Source organism: Vulpes vulpes, chromosome 2, assembly GCF_048418805.1.
Source record: "Vulpes vulpes isolate BD-2025 chromosome 2, VulVul3, whole genome shotgun sequence".
Classification (NCBI taxonomy): domain Eukaryota; kingdom Metazoa; phylum Chordata; class Mammalia; order Carnivora; family Canidae; genus Vulpes; species Vulpes vulpes.
This window is the reverse complement of record NC_132781.1, coordinates 136,068,196-136,086,935: the sequence shown is the minus strand read 5'-3', so window position 1 is coordinate 136,086,935 and position 18,740 is coordinate 136,068,196. Positions and strand designations below refer to the sequence as shown.

At 41.8% G+C, this 18,740-nt stretch overlaps 1 protein-coding gene across 1 annotated transcript in view; it reads right to left on the bottom strand.

Annotated features, from left to right (window-relative positions):
• MAST4 (microtubule associated serine/threonine kinase family member 4) overlaps positions 1-18,740 on the bottom strand; it is a gene marked incomplete at its 3' end in the record, with an annotated part of 472,864 nt that overhangs the window by 204,442 nt on the left and 249,682 nt on the right. The window contains exon 4 of the mRNA XM_072745280.1: positions 17,964-18,038. Coding sequence (XP_072601381.1) covers positions 17,964-18,038 — 75 coding nt within the window. The remainder of the gene's footprint in view (positions 1-17,963; positions 18,039-18,740) is intronic.

Below are 18,740 nucleotides of genomic sequence, written 5' to 3'. Positions count from 1 at the left end.
CTCCATCCACTGAAGAGCAGCATCTCGCATCTGCTGTGTGACGGATGTCCCCTCGTCCCCTCCTCGGCAGCATTTCCCCTCCATGGAACCAAGACACAGGCAGGTCGAGGAGCTCACAGAAGGTCGCAGAGCTGGGGAACGGCTTAGCCACACTCTGAACACGCATCAGCCAGAGTCCAAAGCAGTTTAATTATTTTTCATGCTCACCAAGGGTCTGTCTGTCCCAGGACCCCACCTCATGGAGGCCACCAAGCAGCGTTCAAAGTGGACAACACGCTGGCAGTTACTCCCAGAAAGGGGTGCTACGGAGTCTGGCTGCTCTTTCTAAGCAAATTTCACACAAATTGTTTCTTACACGCCGCTTGTATTTGAAGTCGAGCCCTAAAAACACGTTACTTGTAACGCAGACCTTTGAAAGTAGAAAAAGTGTAATGAGTCAAATATCTGGCTAAGTCCAAGTAAATGAACAAATGAAACAAGCTTCCTCTAGCAGCCGATTATGATGGTTCCTGACGTTTCCTAACATGTTAGACCCCTGACTTCGAAAAATCAAGCTTGGGGAGCAGGTATTTGTAACCGGACTGCCTTCCAATTCGGTATTATATAAGGGAAACCTACTTCAAAGTCAGCGTCTACACTTCCCTACATGGGGTGCTGAGGAACAGCCAGTACTTACATCCGCAACAGCTCCAGTTCGCTGAGTGCTTACTGTATACTAAGCGAAGGGCATCTATTTCCCCAGGGTTAGTAGCTTGGTGCACCGGCATGGTGCAATTTTATTTTATGTGCTCATTTTGTCCTCTCAGAACAAAGGACTACTTCTTTCAAGAGAAAGCGTGTCCTTGTCAAAATTAAAGAAACTCCTTTTGATCCAATTAGAGAAGCCACAGTCCTTCACAACAAAAGAGGCCAAACAAGAGAACATACTAGAATCAACCAAACTTCAGGCTAAGAAGAAAGAAAAAAAAAAAAAAAAAGCCTCATTTAAGCTAATTGTATACTTCACAGTGATCAAATGGACGAGCTCTAGATTCACAGATGCGTGTATTCTAATACAAGTCAAGGCTAGAAAGCGTCCTTGAAAATTTTCCTTACCTTGTCTGGGACTCAGTCTCCTGAATTATAAAATGAGGATACGACAATTTCTGCTCCAAGGTGTTAAGAAGATGAATGAGAATATGGGTCCTGCATTTAGCCCAGGTCTCCAACACAAGAGGTCCCTAACCGTCCTCTAGAGCTCTGTGAGCACACTACTCACATTAGACGAGGCACCTGGGGCACTTGAGAAGAGCTCCGAAAACCATACAAACAGGGGAGATCAAAGGAGCACAAAACACCCCTCCAGCCCTCCTCCTCCTCCTCTCTCTCAATGTGGAACTCGGCCACTATTCTGGAACCACCTGGAGGATGTGAAGTCCAATTGGGCTTCAGCGAAGTCACACACTTCCTAATCATCAGGAAAACGCCTCTAGCAGAAGATCAAACACAAAAGCCTAGACATTTCGAATTTTAATTGCCTTTAAGACAAGTGCAAGTTTGGAGATCCTTCAGGACTATAAAACTAAGATCACTGTGGACAAGTTTTGTGATTTTCTTTTTGCCTCTTAGAAGAGTTTTTTTTTGAAGATCTTGATAAATACGTGTATCGGCCTTGCCACTTAACTAGGCCTCTTGTTACTCAGGGAAGCCTGTGACCTACGGTGAGCTTAGATAAAAAGGCAACACTGCACAGCTGTGCCCCACCAGGCTTGGCAATTTTTTCAGTTCTTCCATCCATTACCCGCAAATTATAGTAAATTCAAAATATTGATCCGCACACCCCTATATGGGAAGAAAGTTACCATTGACTTTTATTGCTTATTGTTGGGTACAATTCCCTGGAATCAATAAAAGCTACAATGTTCATAAGCTTCTAAAAAGCTAGTTAATACAGTGGATATGAGACACCTCTTAGGATCAGTAGAAATCTATAGGATTCTTCAATAGAACAGTAGCTGGCAAACAACTTCAATGTTCAAAAACCTTATTCGATTTTAGAATCTTCTCATTACTCGGGAAAACATATCTATGACTGGAAATAAAAATTAAGCAATTAGAAAGAACCCTGCTTAATGGATCTTCACTTTTACCTCTTGGCCCCCTGGCATTCCCACACTCACGTCACTGTCCGATCCAGAGGCAATTATAAAGAGTTGTGGTCATTTTTTAAAAAGTGTACCTAACACCGATTGAAGATAAGTTTTCTTGACAGTAGCTTCCAGGTTCGATCAAAGGAGACCAGTTTGCCCATAAACAATATTTCAACTGCCCTTAATTCAAAGAATCAATATCCTTTTATGAACCAATTCTTAAAAATCAGATAATAATTCACAGGTTCCATTAAAATTACAGACAGCCTTAATACAAAAAGAAAAGGGCTTTTTATAGAACCAGGAATCGGAATTGGATGAGACTATCAGACCAGTGATAGAGAATTTATTCAGCCGAGATTAATCATTTTTATTTACTAAGGACACCTTAGAGTTTATCTAGCAGTCACTCTTCTGAAAGCCCATTTTAGTGTAGAAATTTACTGGCAAATCAGCTCCAGGGAGCTCTTGAAGTGCCGAATGAAGCTAATACCCACAAGCCTGCTTTCTTCTGACACTCTTCTCCATCTAAATGCAAAAGACGACACTTAAAATGTACATATAAAATGTACGAGGGTGATGGAAGATTAATGACACACATATTCAAATAATCAATAATGTGACTTAAGCCTTTAATGGTACTGAAATTTATTGTGAAGAGGTCACAGAAAAAAATAAACAATTGGCTTGCAGGGGATATATTTTACTTAGTAAGTAATAGGTCCTATTTGTTAAAGGGTACAGTATGTGACTTTTAAAATTATTTCCCCCAGTGTGCTCTTTCAAATAATAGAAGATGCTGGAATTGGGAGCCCCAAGACTGATGAACATGAGGTAAGGTATCTCCTATTTCCTACTTCACACCGTCCCCTGTGTAACCACCACGAAAACTGGCCCTGCTGTGCCTGCTGTCTCAGTGCCACCAACCAAGTGCTGGACACTGAGCTTCATGTTTTCTCATATGGGATTTCCCCAAAGACTCACTCCAGCCCTGCAATTACAGAAAGCGTGACCACCATGTTTTTTCAGAGAGGAAACTGAGTTTTGGAAAAGTTATACTGTGATTTGCTCAAGATCAGAGACCTCATGTTAAGGACAGCAGAGCAAAGACAAGGGAAGGCTGACTGACCTCGTTTCCATAGTCTACCAGCCGTGGACTGTTCCAATGTTCAATTGGCGAACATTTTTATGTGAGATTTAATAAATCCTTATTTGTTTAAACTATTAGTGTTATTTACAGTTAAGTATATTCCTGATACTCTCCAAAAAGAGCTCATACTGAACTTTCCAAGTCACCTTTGGAGCAGTGTATCCAAAGGCACATGAGGTGTCAAGACAACCTGGGCACCATCAACTATGAGCACTAGAAGGGCTGGTGTTCGTTACCCAGAGAAAATGACCAAATGTTCTTTCAATTAAGATTAGATTCTACGAGAAACCAAAACTTTGACAACATTGATTACAGATCCGTCGACGTGGTTCCTTTTTTCAAAACAGATTTGGGAGGGCTGCACAGTGTGTGTTAATGACTTTGAAGTTAACCAAAGAGACTCCAAACGTAATGGCATCACATTTGTGACAGTTAATTAGCAGAAAATATTACAGTGCAGTGAAGTTTTCGTCTTTTTTTTTTAAGCATCAAAAGCAATAAAAGGCTTTGGGTTTTTAATTGCCTCTTCCCAAAGATTGAATTCTGTTCTCATTGCAAAGATAGAATCCTTCTCTCAAAGTCAAAGTGATCCCTTGTGATGTTTTTGGATCACGAGGACTACATGTTTAAATTTGAGACCTAAGAAGGTTTTCGTAAGGTGGCCTCTCATTTTTGTTGACTGAAAAAATAAAGCAATTTCCAAGAAGGAAGATTTTCCCTTTATAATATGCGAATGTCCCCATTTGTAATTCAGGGGTGAACTTAAGTGGTTTCCACTTTAGTTTGTACTACACTAATTAGGTTCTTCCTCTGAAAAATCAGAAGCATAATAGACCTTACTGTATTGATATGCTTATTATATCACACAGAAGCTTTGTGTTCTCATGATGGATTACACTGGACTACCTTGGAAACCTGAAACTGACAGTTGATTTTGGACTCACCGTCTATTGAATGAAAGCAAACAACAATAACAGTAAAAGCTGACAAGACATATGTGTAGGATATTGAAATAGTCATATCCTTATCTCAACAGAAACTACAGTGTATAAATCTTTAAAAAAAAAAAAAAAACCTGACTATACAAGACCATGAACAAAGAGGGGGAATTAACTTTAGATCATTAAAGAAAACAAAGTTACAGGCAGTTGAACTATCTTTCAAAGCCACATGAATTTACACTAATGCTTATAAAGGGTTCTATCACTGTTAAATGCTAGTTTAAAAAAAATAAACTTAATTACGCTGAATTATTTATCTGAACAACAACAGCAAAAAACAGTACCTAAGTAAGACAGACTGTAAAGGAATTCGATCTTTTTTCATTGAGATAAAATTGACGTAGGACATCTTTAAGCTGTGCAACACATGGACTTGATACATCATATTGCAATATGGTTGCCACATTCTATTGTGTCCCGTATCTACTATTTCCTCTGGTGGGAGGAACAATTAAGATCCAGTCTCCCAGCCTGTTCCATGTTTATAATACAGTCTTATGGTCTATAAGCCCTGCACTGTATATTAGCTGTCCAGGACTTATTTATCCATCGGTTTCAAGGATGTACTCAAACCACAACTCTTCATACTCTCAGCTCCCCGGTAACCATCACTCTTCTATTTTTTTTTCAAGTTTGGGTTTTTATAGATTCCACACTGAAGAGATTATAGGTCTCTTTTAAAGAAAGAATGTACATATAAAAATCCTCTGTGTTGAATGCTATATGCTGATTGAAGCAAGCTGATAACCCACACAAGCCCAGGCTCAGCAGGATGAATGTGCCTCAGAGAGGCAAGCAGCCAGAAGGGATCAGAATACTGGCCTAGGAGGGGCACCTGGGTGACTCAATCGGTTAAGTATCCCACAACTGATTTCAACTCAGGTCATGATCTCAGGGCCCTGGGATCAAGCCTTGTGCCAAACTCCCTGCACAGCTGGGAGTCTGCTTGTCTCCCTCTCCCTTGGCCCCTCCCCCTGCTCTCTCTCTCTCTCTGTGTCTCAAATACATTTAAAAAAAAAACTAGCTAGGAGTATGTTCTTTGGGCAAGTACTTAACTTCTCTGTGGCTCTCTCTTCTCACTGAAATTATAGGTAATAATAGCTCCTGGTGTTACTGTGAGGATTCAGTGAAATAACACACATGAAGTACCTAGAAAAGTGACTGGCATACATCGAGCAGGCTAAAATTGGGTGATTATTCTATTTTAAATATTCATGCACAAATCTGACATGGCAACCTTAAGGTTTGGCAATTTAAAAGTATAAAGTGTCCATCTACATAATAGGTAGTTATGCTGATGTATCCTCTGTGCACCAAAGGACAGATAAAATCCAGTGATAAATTTAAATAGTCTCTGAGCCTGCTGAATGAAAAGTTAAAGAGTCCATCTTTGCATTGCTTATTGATACTCTCAGGTGCTTTCCAAATGAGCTCTGCTCCTTTAAGACTAAGCCAAAACAGATCACCTAGGCAGTTGTGAATGCCATGTATCAAGCATGAAGTCCATCTCAATGGAAACCAAACTTCCTTAAAAAGCCAGATTCCATTTTTATCCACACACATGCTAAACGAGTCGGCATATGTTCCAAGCATTCTATTGTGCATATTTTAAGCAGACTCTTTTTTTTTTTTTTTACCATGTGTAAGTTTTCATTAAATTACAAATGAAAAGGTATTTCTTGCTCTGACCAGGAATAATGCTCGATGTGTTGTTGACTCTGCATTCTGTATTTTTCTCAGCCTACCTTTCATCAATAAGTAACAGTGTTGCTTTAACTAAAAAGTGTGGAAAATTCTGATTGAATTTTCCACTTCAAAGTACACAAAATCATTTCATCTAACATGCTGTGTTGGAAAATCTATGCTCCATTCTGACCTCCTGTTGCAGTCTATTTCAAGTGTTGGTGATGCACCGTGTCACACTGCATGGCTGGTGAAGGAGAGTAAACATATTGACGGAGAAATGTTTTTGAAAAAACCCCTATTCCACATAGATCCCCAGCTACTGTCAAAAATCACAAAAAAATGTTTGCATTCTGTTTGTGCAAGAGCATGACCAAGCTCTAGGAGAAATTCCCACAATAAATAAGACCAGCTACCTGCATAACTCTCCATCTAAACAAGACAGAGCCGGGCTTGGGGCAAGGGGGATGGGTGGGGGCCAAGATTCAGCCCAAATAATATGCTCAGATGTGTCTAAGAGTAAGACGTTATTAACTGTGCCCTTCCTTTAACCTATTTGCAAGGTTAAAATAAAATTTAGCAGAAGGCATTACCACCACTACTGAGAAGGCACAACTCAGCCGGCAGGCAAGAACACACCGAAGGAAAGGTAATATATTGATTGACCTTTCCTTCCAATTGCAGTCCAGGCAGCTAGCTGTCTTTTTTCATTTAGAGGGATATGACAGCTGACCTAGCTTATTTTCTTGGACTAGCAAACTAGGACAGTCCTTGGACAAGTTAGGCAGCCGAGACCAGTACACCCTACAATGACATAGCACTACAACATTCACACTGTAGTAAGTGGGAAACCCTAAACAGTAATGCTGTCATTGGAGAGCCTTCTGGGTTAGAGCTCTTCTTTCCTCCAAAAATGAAAGCCTGCTTATTGGAGAGCAGTGGGGAAGAGGTTTTCCAGGTGTACAGAATGGCAGTCAATATGAATTATTCACAGTGCTTGAAGTAAAGAGCAACAGGGCCCACATAATTTCACATTTCCCAAAGAACTTGGTTAGTAGGTATCGCTTGACCAGAAAAAAAAGTTCCTTGACAAAAGGTTCTGTATTCAAGTAAGCTGGAGCAGCACATCATTACAAGGGCAGAGCACTTACTTGATGCTGGATTTTTCCCATGAGTAGCACTTCACCTAACCAGAGCAAGGGGCACAGTCAGCAGTGCTCCCTAAAATAATGTGTCCATGGAACACTGTGTGGGGAAACCCTACTCAAGGCATGTGCGTAGAACATGCTTTGAGAAATGCATGTTTCACCGAGCCCTCATTTTAGTACAATGGTAGGATGACCATAAGAAAAGCAGAGACCAGGCTACTGCTTCATAATATTCAGTCACTGTGAATTTCACAGTCTTGTATTGTACAATGATGGAGCAGCTAGGTGACCTATGCTGTAATTCAATCAAGTGTCCCCTACAACACCTTGCAATACAGTGCATCTAATCCAAGAGGAGACTGAACACAAGAGCTATACAAACCAACCCCTGGTGCATCCTAATGATGAGATCTCTAAAGAATTAAACACAAAGCATAAAAACACCAGTATTCCATAGGCCTAGAGTTCATGTAGACAAACCCAGTAAACAAAAGTTATTACTACATCCGTGTGTTTATAACAGCAATGGCATAACAGAGCTGGGCCCCTAGTTATCAATGGCCAAGACTTATCTTTATTCTCTTTTCACTACTGGTAGATTTCCTGATCTCTCTGAACATATTTCCTGTTTCTGGGCCTTGGATTTCCACTTAGGATGTAGGCAGTCACAAGACACCATTATTCTCAACAACATGAATGAAGAGATAAAGGAAAACGAGAAACGAAAAGTGGGAGTTTGGCTGTTTCCTCCCTGCCTCGCCATTTCACTGTGGTTGGGAGCTAGCCATGGGCCTCTTGCTTCAAGAGTGTATCACTCTCTGGAATTTGCTTTTCTTTTTAGGTTTACTTATGTCCCTGGCTTTTAAAATTATTATTATTTTTTTAACTATGGTATTTTAGCCCACCTTGCTGGTTTTGATTGTTAAGGTAACAGCAACAGTCTCTTGTCACTGTCTATATCCCAAGTGGAAAAGGAAATCTGAGAAATAGGATATTTTGCTTCTTTGGAAGTCCCTAATTTTGAGGAGGTCAAACATTTTGAATAAATCAGTAGAAAGTGAGGTACACAGTATTTAGGTCCAGGGAAAGTGTGTCTCTTCTATGTCACACCACTTGAGCATGGGTGCTGAGTCACTGCACTATCCACCTGAGCTAGGTCTGGGTACTGCTGTGACCCACAGATAAGAAGAGAAATGGGCAGTGTAAACAGATGCACAGATAACCAAGATCTGGGTGTTATCAGACTAAGACTCAAAGATAACTATGCTAAAGGATACAGTTGAAAACATGCGTGACAACATGCAGACATAGGACATTTCTGTATAGAGGTAAAAACTGCAGTTATAATGAAGAACAAAAGGGAAAAGAGAGACTGAAAGACAGGATGCCAGAATGAAATGGACTTACCAGCTGACTGGGCAAAGCAAAGGAAAGTTTAAGTGAAAATGACAGATATTTTCCAAAATGAATCACCAGGAGAAGCTCAACAAAACAAAGCCAAAAGCTAAAAAGTGTATCTAAGACCCAGGAGACAGTATAAAACAGCTTACATGGGTATACACTAAGTCCTAGAAAGAGAAGAGAGAAAATGAGGTAGAAGATATATTCAATTGAAAAGACACTGACTTAGGACTTTCAAAAAAAAAAAAAAAATGATGGAAGGCATCCATCCACAGATCCAAGAGGCTCTGTGACTCCTGAGCAAAATAAACACAGAGAAAGCCATACTTGGGTACATCACAGTGAAATCTCTTTTTTAGGTGGGAAGTAGGTAAATATGAGTGTGGGAATGGCAAGCGTATGCTGCTCCCCAAAAATTAACATAAAAATGTGAACACAGGCAATAGAGTTATCTATATAAGCAGTCCAGCTACCAAAATAATCATAGTCAGTGAGCATTGGCCAGCAAGTGTGTCCGGCTGTTGAGGATGCTCTACCCAAGTACTGTGACGAAACAAACTCCCCCCACAACCCTACCAGGAGTTGCAGAATCCCCAGGCAAGATAAGAGTAGCCCAGCTAAATGTCTAAATTACTTTTTCAGAGTAGCTGTTTATGTTTTAATCTGTTTTTCTTTCTGCTTGATGGCTAAGGGGGTTATAGAGGCACACAGGATGCCGAAATCCTTGAGGGCAAAGGGATGATTTCAGTACTTCCTCTTAAATCTAGAGCCAAATTGGGTAACCTGTACTTAACCCACTCTGTGACCTTTTTACCTCTAAATTAAAAAGATTTCCTCCACCATTCCTCCAAATAAATTGCTAATCTCATTTTGTCCAATTACCTGTTATACACATCTTTGGCAAGCACAACTCTGATGACTCTGAGAAAAGTCAACAAAATGTAATTTACGACTTTTTTAAAGCCCTTGGATGGGTGGGGATCCACCTAAGGGTAAAAGATGCTGAGCTACACACCATGCAAGGCACCTATGCTTACTTAACCTTTGCCAGCTGGAAATTAAAAAAAAAAAAAAAGAGAAAGATCATGCCATAAGAATCTGTTTGAGAGGAACCATGGGCCCAACTACTTTCTCCTCCTTAATGTTTTCAGCCGCAACAGTCAAACAGACTTCAAGGAGAAATTATAGCAACCAAAATTCTGAAAGCCACGGTGATTGTAGTCTTTACAAGTTTTTTCTACTTTTTACCTGTGCTTTGAAGCCCAATCCTACCCTTTTCTTAAAAAACAAAACAAAACAAACAAAAAACAAAGGCAAACAAAACCAAATACCACTTACTGGATAATAAATCAGCTGTTGGAAAACAGTGTCAGGAAAGCCATGAGATTCTGAAAACAAAAAAGAGAAACCTAAAACGCTCTGAAAATTGCAACAAGGGGTCTTCTGAGATGTTGCCATAGCTGGTTTTTTTTGTGGTCTGGGGGGTTGTTACATGGGTATAGTCCATGTGTTCACAGACATCTGCACGTTGTAGTGAGGTGTTACTCCGACAGAAGAAGAATGAGTATCTAAGATCTGTGGGGCAACAGCAAGCTTAAAATATGTGTTACATCTCAGTAAAAATATGTTTTTAAAAGACCAGGTAGGAATTCTTCAGAAGGCCACAGGCTGTACTCACCTTCAAATCATGGCACTAAATCCTAGAGCCTGACTACAAAATGGACAGTAAGCATATTCTACTGGAACTGAATTCCAAAAGGCACGTTGTAGCACTGCCATTTTTAATGCTTTAGTGCTGGATTGACATCACATCTTGTAGATAGCATCACAGAGAAGAAGCAATTGGAATCCCCTTTCCTTAAAATTACCCTTCTGTGTCTATGTAGAAAGATGTTAGGCTGACAAAAAAAGGGGGGCACCTTTTGCCAATTCTTTGGTTGAAATGTTAGGAGTGTGGAATTCTACTGAAGTCCAAATCGTTATAAATCAGGAGAAACACGCTTAGGAACGATAAGGAGAATAAAACACTCTTCCGACAGCTTCGCAGCAGTACAGAGATTCAGGGTAGCGTATTACCAGGTGGAAGAGGGTGGTAGGTAAGCCAAAGGATGCGTCTGACACTTGAGGCAAAAAGATGATCCCCTTCAGGAGAGGGACTGCCTTCCTTGTGAACCCTGAGAAATACTGGCTGGTCCAGGGCATCCCCTAGGAAAGAGGCACAGCCCCTCTTTCTAAAGCTGGTGCTGACAAAGCACCTGACACAGAAGCTATGTACGGGGAGTAACCGGGTCTGCGTCCTGGCTTCCCCTTGTACTCAGCTCTGGAACCTGCACAAGGTTCGGGAACTTCTCCAGGCAGTCCTGCCAAAGGCAGAGAACAATCCTGCATAGGCTGCCAAGCAGAAGAGCACCATAGGAGTGTAGTCCCCAAATTCAACAAAGGCTTCTTCTTGGCCATGAAGAAAGGCAATCCATCATTCGTAATGCGGGAAGACGTTAGGCTCTGGGTGTGATGTCTGCTGTCCTAGCTGTGCCCTGTCAATTGGGGCCCATGAGTTTAGTGAGAATGAACTTCAAAGACAGTTGCCCAGTAGAGGTAAAAACAACCACCACCAACCCTAAGAGGGGAGAGGGGAGAAGGGAGAAGAGCCTTCATCCCCCTGTTGCAAGGCTTTCCTTTCGATCCAAACCACAGAGGCCTTTACCCATCTATTCATATCTGACACCTGCTGCTCAGTGTGTGCTCTGCTCTCGTCAACAGGAGGTCGCCTTAAATTCAGGGAGAGCTTCCTCTGCTTTCCTTCGTGAGTCGTCTATGCCCCTCAGCCAGTCTTAACAGAAGCAACTAACTGTGGTCAAATCAATGAAGAGGTAGGGTTTTTGTTTTTGTTTTGTTTTTCCCTATTCTTTGGAAACATCCAATAGCTGCAGCGACACGTTTTGGAACGTGTTATATTTCTCTTGCGTTTTGCTTTTGAAGGCTCATAGGTCACATGATGCTGCTCTGCAGCCACCATAACTGAGTGCCCAGTAAAAATGACAAAAGCTTTTGTGTAGCAGATGGCCCATCCTGTTCTGTTTCTCGATCTGGGGGTACTTTGCTGGTTGCCCAGGACTGTTCAGTTTGTGGATATTCACCGAGCTGCATACTTCTGAATGTGTATCATACTTTAATAAAAAGTATTACACACGTGGACATACCAAACATAAGCAATTTAAAAACAAAAACAAAACACACTTGTCCACGCAGCTGCAAGTGCCAGGCATGTGCCAAGGGCATCACGTGGGGGGAAGCGTCTATCCCTCCCTCCCCACTTCAGTTATACCCATCACGAGGCAGCAAGGCTTCCTGGTGAAGAACAGGGAGCCCAAGCCAGGCTGACCGGGCTTGAATGTGGCCTCCTGTTTTCCTGGCTGTGTGATCTCATGCAGGCGATTGAACCTCACCCTGCTTCCACTTCCTTGCCTGCCAAGTACTACCCCCCAAGGTCGTCGTGAGGGATACAGGGGGTGGTCCGGTGTGTCAAGGACCTGGGACCACATGGGGCACATGCCCGGGCTGCATAAGCATCAGCTCAATCTCCCTCACACCAGGCTGCTTGTGCTCTGGCCGCACGTGTGTCTCCCTTCTAACCTGTCTCCTGGCCTACGTGTTCTTGCTTGGGGAGATTCGAGGGTAGGGGATGGGACAGAGTTAATCATACCGCTCTGCCCAGAGCTCAGGACTCCACCTGTCGGCTTACATACTCGACAATACTTTCCACTTCTGTGCCAAGCGACCTTTCTAAGGCCCCAGATGGATATCTAGCTATTTGCATGAACTCCTGGAAAATGTCAATTTTATTGTGTGCATGTATTTTTTTTTAAGTAGGCTCCATGCCCAGCATGGAACCCAACATGGGGTTTGAACACACGACCCTGAGATCAAGACCTGGGCTGAGACCAAGAGTCGGACGCTTACCCGACAGAGCCACCCAGGTGCCCCTGGTGTGCCTGTATTTTTAATTGATGATAAAACTGTGGTACTGTAGAACTGAATTTTTAACCTTGTTTTCACACAGAGACATGTTTTAGGCTCTGCCCTCATTGCTGTGGGTCACCCACCTCCACCCCAGGCGGCTGCTTCTATCTGCTGGACATTACAGGAAGCCATCCACCCTACTTTCCCAGTCACTCTCTCAACTGCCTACATCCACAGTAACCCTAAACTTTCTGGAACACCAACAGTACTGCCAGAAGCATCTGTGCACACGTCCTTGGACACAGGCCACTTTTTCCAGATGGAGATGTCGAGGTCACAGGGCAGACCCTGCCTAGGTTAACTAAGAACTTCCAGCTGACTCCCCCAAACAGCGTTATTACTCCATGGATTAGCCACACCAGGTTATTTTAGGACAACCACCTTCTTAATGAGGGAGGTAATGTCATGCCTCCAGCGTGCTGATGCCGAAAGAAGAGACTTCTTGGTCCCGCAGCTCTTGCACATCTGCCTGACCTCAAAGCCTGTGCATATCCCATCACGGAGGGTCACATCAAGGGCACACCTTGCATGTCGACCTCAGGTCACACTCCCTCCGTTCTGGGCTGCCACACAACTTTCCTGTGTGCACTACGGAACGTTCACATCTGCATTCACACTGCTTACAGTGTCCTGTTCCTCCTTCAAGGTCTAGATGAAAACTCACAAGCTCTAGGAAATCTTTTCTGACTGCCGCTCACAGATCTCTCTCAATTCAAAATCAATACCCAATACCGCACTGATCCTGTTTACCATACAATTTATTACTGCCTCAGCTTTACTTATTTGCTAATTTTATTACATTTTTGAAGGTAAGCACCCGATCCTGCAAATTATATCCCTCCACGCCTAACATACAGCTGAGTGCATGGTATGCATTCATGAGCAGAACAGACTTTTAACAATGCAGACGTTTTACTCCCCAAAAATCATCTGGTCCTAACCCTTTATTTTATAAAATAAGAGAAAAATTCCAGTTGAATTCATTATTAACTAGTAACCATGACAACAGTAATCATAATTTAAAGGATAGCTCTGATTTGTCTGATATTCCTTAACTGGCTGTGTGGGAAAAACTTTTACACATTATCTCTCATTTAGAACTCAAACAATCTGATAGAGGGATATTATTTTGTTTCTCCATTTTCAGGTGAGGAAACTGAGGCTTTCTTCAGATGATTAAATAACTGGCCCAAAGTCACAGCTAATAAGTTTCAGATATGGATTCATATTCATTTTAACTGGGACCAAAGGTAATTTGTAGATGGCTGATGTCAAAACAAACACAAACCATAAACTACCTCAAAAATTTCTGATAGAAATCAACCATCTCTTTTAGCCTTGGCAAAAACAAAACAAAACAAAAAAAACCACCAATAATATGACACTTTATGTGACTAAAATACTCCAAGAATAATTATGGCAACTGGTCTTCCCAACCCCTTCCCCATCTTCCAACATCCTTAAATAGAGTAACAAATACTACATCCTCCAAAAAAGAAATTATTCTTTAACACTTGAAATTCTTGGGACTAGGTGTTCGTCACCATCCAGAAACTCAATGCATAACAAAACTCAAAATGCAGACATTTTAAAACCAAACCCCTCACTGCTCAAAAAAAAAAAAAAAAAAAAAATCAACTGATTTTTTCTGCTACTACAGACAGAAACACGATGCCCTGATTCCTATTGTCATTATCCCACTTCATCTATGCAACTGTGAACTCAGCATAGCTTCTTGTCCCCTCTCAACAGTGGGTTTCTAAGGTCTCAAAGACATTTACTCTTCAGATAGGTAAAAAATGAAAAGAAAAAAAAAAGATCAATTCTAAAATGTTTATGGTCATGAGAAAAGAAGACCATCTGCTCTGAGATGGCTCTGGGCTGATTTTCCCAGCAGGGCAGTCCAGGTTTTATAAACCTTATTCTCATTAGAAAAAGGTAGGAAAAATTGCTGAGAATTAGTATAAAGGATTTTCAGGCCCTACAGCAGACTACCACAACATAGTTTAGAATTGTATGCGGGTTTTTGGTAGTTGGATTACCAGGGCATTCAGGTCATTTGGTTTGTTTTTTAAAGTAAGATAGAATGTTACAATACCTTTTCTGGTTTTGAACCCCTATTTACTCTCACAGGCTCAAACTGTAAGTACAATCTTTATGAACCTATTTATTCTGAATCAGGAAAGCTTCCAATGGAAGACGACAGCTCATCTAGAATAAATCTTCATCATCCTTTTGGGCAGAAATGCCAGAGGATTTGAAAAGTAATCCTCTGTACTCTCCTGTGTTCTTGCCTTGTGTACCTCCCGTCTCCCCAGATCGTGTCCCTGGTGCTTCCATAGCAAATTGATTTTTATTTAACAGAGGCCTTTACCACTCCACAATAACTGCTCTGCGGTCTTTGAACTATTATTCCTATCGCCCGTTTTGCTTCATTCTTTGTTCATTTACAGTGTTACAGCATTCATACTGGGGGAGAGACAAGTGAGAATATTCTCAAAGTGAAAGCAAATATTTAGAAATTCCCAGTGGACAAGCTTAGCCAATCAGAGGCAGATTACTTACCTTTGATTTCTTCCTAACCCTTTCCTCTTATTCAAATAAAACAGATTTAAAAGCTTGTTTTCCTATACTTAGAGCACCAAAAAGCTTTCTAAGAGGGGAAAAAAAAAAACCCAAGCTAAAAAAAAAAAAAAAGCACCAACTCCTTGAGCAGACAATGAGCCCCTTATGTCTGGTCCATATTTTCCCCATAGCTTTAATGCAATTCTGTTCTAAAAATTAACTTCCACTGAAGACAGTGATAGAAGACTGCCTAATAATAATGGTCTGCAAGTAATGAGGAATGATGTCATTGGTAGAGGGATTTCAGGATTGAGAAATGCCATTCAAAAACCTCAGACTAGATGGTAAAGTGACTAGTTATAAATAGCCTTGAGGGGAAAAGAAAAATAATTGCTTCATTTGATTAAGAGAACATTTCATATACTCTCATTTAATAGAGGAGAAAAATCTAGAGCAACGGAGGCTCCGTGGTAAGTGGCTACCCAAGAGCTGGCTTATGGCAAAGTGCAAAGTACAACCCAGTCTAGTATATTCTATATTGCTACAGGGGAACTAAACATTTCTAGCTGAGCACACTTCTCTTGAGATTACACAACACTGACTCAGAACAAAATCAATGCCCTCAGAAGATTTGGCAGCTGGTTTACCATAAATTGTTTCTGACCCCCCACAACATGGGCACCTATAATTTGCAAGGGTTCTTTACTGCAGCTCGGGTTATTGAATTGAAAATAATACACCACAGATTCTAAAGCAATGTGCTTATAATGAAAGGTCACTGGCTACACAGGCGCACATTTCCATTTACTATTTATCGTCCAAGTAACATACCCACACAGCTAACAGTGGCTTCCCCCAACATATCTTAATGCTAGAAAAGATTCTTAGGCCCTTCTCAAATTTCTAGTACTGCCGTATTTGGGGCGAGAAAGGAGTTGACCTTTAAAACCTACTAGGTAACATGGTTGAACCTATTCACATAGCACATTAAAGCACCAGATGACTTCTTTACAGTAGTTTAGTGACTTTCCTCTTAAACTCTATCTGGAAGGGAAGGATTCTTGCTCAAAATAAAACAACAAAACAATTTTCTTCAGCATTAAAAGAAAATTAGCTAACTTAGAGTGTAATATAATAACACACTACATGGTAAGGCACAGTATTTCTGAAATGTCAAGGGAGAATGAAATGAATACAGGAAAAAAGAAAGAGGAACCAAAGCACGTGCTGAGTGGAGTCCTTAGGGGTGAAAGACCTGGTATACTTGGAGCTGTGCTCTCCTTCACCAAAATTCACCTCTTACATGATGAAACCATCCAACTTATTCAAAGCTGGTTTATATCTTCCCCTCCCACACCAAGAGAACTTCCAAGACTCCATCATAAGGATTATGAGCCAAAGTGAATTGTCTGGAGAGCTTGGGGAAGGGGCACTCTAGGCACTTAATACATGTAACACAGGGTTACGGATCCTGGAGTTCACTTTCAAATACTTTACCAGAGGCACTGGGGTTTTCTATGTTGGTTTAAATTATCCCCTGTACAGTCAGTGGCCCTGATCACAATTTACTCCCCCAGAGTGGTCAACTAGTAATACATAAGAGGCATATACATTTCAGTCAACCCTAGAGAGTTTGCCAAGTGGCATAATGAAATAGGCTTTCAGTGCTGAAATGAAAATCAGTGGCTCCCTGATTGGCATGATGGATGTTAACAAACAGGCAGTCATCATTGAAACTAGAGGTATTTAGGGTAAGTGGGCAAAATCAATCTAAAGACATTCTTCACCCTTGCATGAACAGTGTTAAGGATCTAGGGAAGCCTATAACTTGTACCCTCAGGATTGGCCCCTGAGGACCAAATGCTCAATAGCCTCATGTCTAGGAACTGGGTTAGAGGAGCCCTGTTGCTGGATGCCCACTACAAGGGTGAGAGAACCCTGCCTGTGGAAAGCTGTCAGGTCATCGACCTTGAGTGGAACTTTCCGAAAAGATTTGGTTGGAGGACTTCAGAGGCCAGAGAGTAGGGATTTCCCTGGGTTTATTTGACAGGGTGCAAGACGCTTTGTGCCTATTTGCTAGTACATGTTTGTCAATGCAAATCCGTGTGCAGCAGGACTGGCTCGTGACTTACCTGAGATGTGTGGGGTTAGCAAGCCTTAACCCAAAACCTCACCCACTTTTCTGTGGCTACTGCTATTCATCAAACAGAGCATAAGGGCTGAGCATGACCCATCACTTCTTGGCCTTCTAAGATCAAGGGAAGAGCTGAGCATGACCGAATTGGACTGAGTATTCCCAACAGGTACACAACACTAACTACGGCTCTGGAGGCCTCCCCTCACCAAGTTGTGAGTTTTCAGGAGCTGTACAAGTCAGGTGTTTAAACACAGTCATTATTATGAGTTAGAAATATCTAAACTTATAATGAAATACATTCTATTGGAAACAAAGGTAAAAGATAATCAAAACTGATTCGACTTCCGATTTCCTTTGCTATATTTTACTAGGACTTAATATCAAGTTCATCTGTAGGGTAGGAAAAACTATGTACCGGTGCTCTACGTGGTGTCCATCTCTTCCCAGCTGTGAGGTCAGCTTTGTCACAGCGGCACTTGAAAGCCAGCTGTGGTAGGAGTACCCACAGAAACCAGCAAATACTACCTATCAGGGTTCTGATGGTTTTCAGGGCTGGTTGTCAAACCCACAACTGCACTGGTATGGATGGTCTTGAATTAATACAGCAGACTTTGCTTCCTCGTAGGCCTTCAAATTCACCAGCACATGTAAAAACCCACCACCTCATTTTGCACAGAGGAACCACACCCCCATGCACACCTGCCGCCTGGGGCGACGGGACACACTCACTTTTGAAGCAGCTGGGTCCACTAGTCTCTGCCGATGTCGGGCTGAGTTGAAGTGGCTCTTCGGAGGCTGCCCTTCCTGACAGTGAATGGAAGATGGGGCATGAACGAGCGAGGGGAAGGGGAGGAGGTGGGGCATGGGATGATGGGAAATGGTCAGAAAAGGGAGAGGGACAGTGTTTAACGGCACTGTACTTGTTTCTTTTAGCCGATATCCAATAATAAAAACACGACGTGTTCCCCCCACGGAAGCACATGCCACCTTCAAGTCCTTTTGTTAAACACCAGCCTTAAATATACACCTGAGTAATAAAGTTAAGAACGCAGCCCAGGATGCAGACATTGCCCAACAAATCTTCATTCTTCCCTTATCTGATACTTTCTCTGACTGTACTTGAAGGACACCAAGGAAGACTGGAACCCGATTTCCCTGAACACTGAAGTCAATCTTCCCGGAATAACAAGAGGCATTAAAGGGAACTCTTGGACTTGCCACTCATGTAAGTATCAGCAGAATGACATGGGAATCACAGCCTTCCTCAGAAACATGGAAAAACTTCCAGCCTCCCTGCATCATCCTGGAAGAACTCCGGGTACCTGGAAACCACCAAAATTTCTGTCCCTGAATGCAATTAAATTTTATTGGCTCCAACAGAGACTGAGCTTTGGTACTTTAATCTATGAGAAAGGGTGCTTTTTCCTTAGACCCGTCCTATGAATGTTCTTGTATATAGAGATAGATCCCATAGAAAGACTTAACGCTTCCCATTGTTTATTCCAT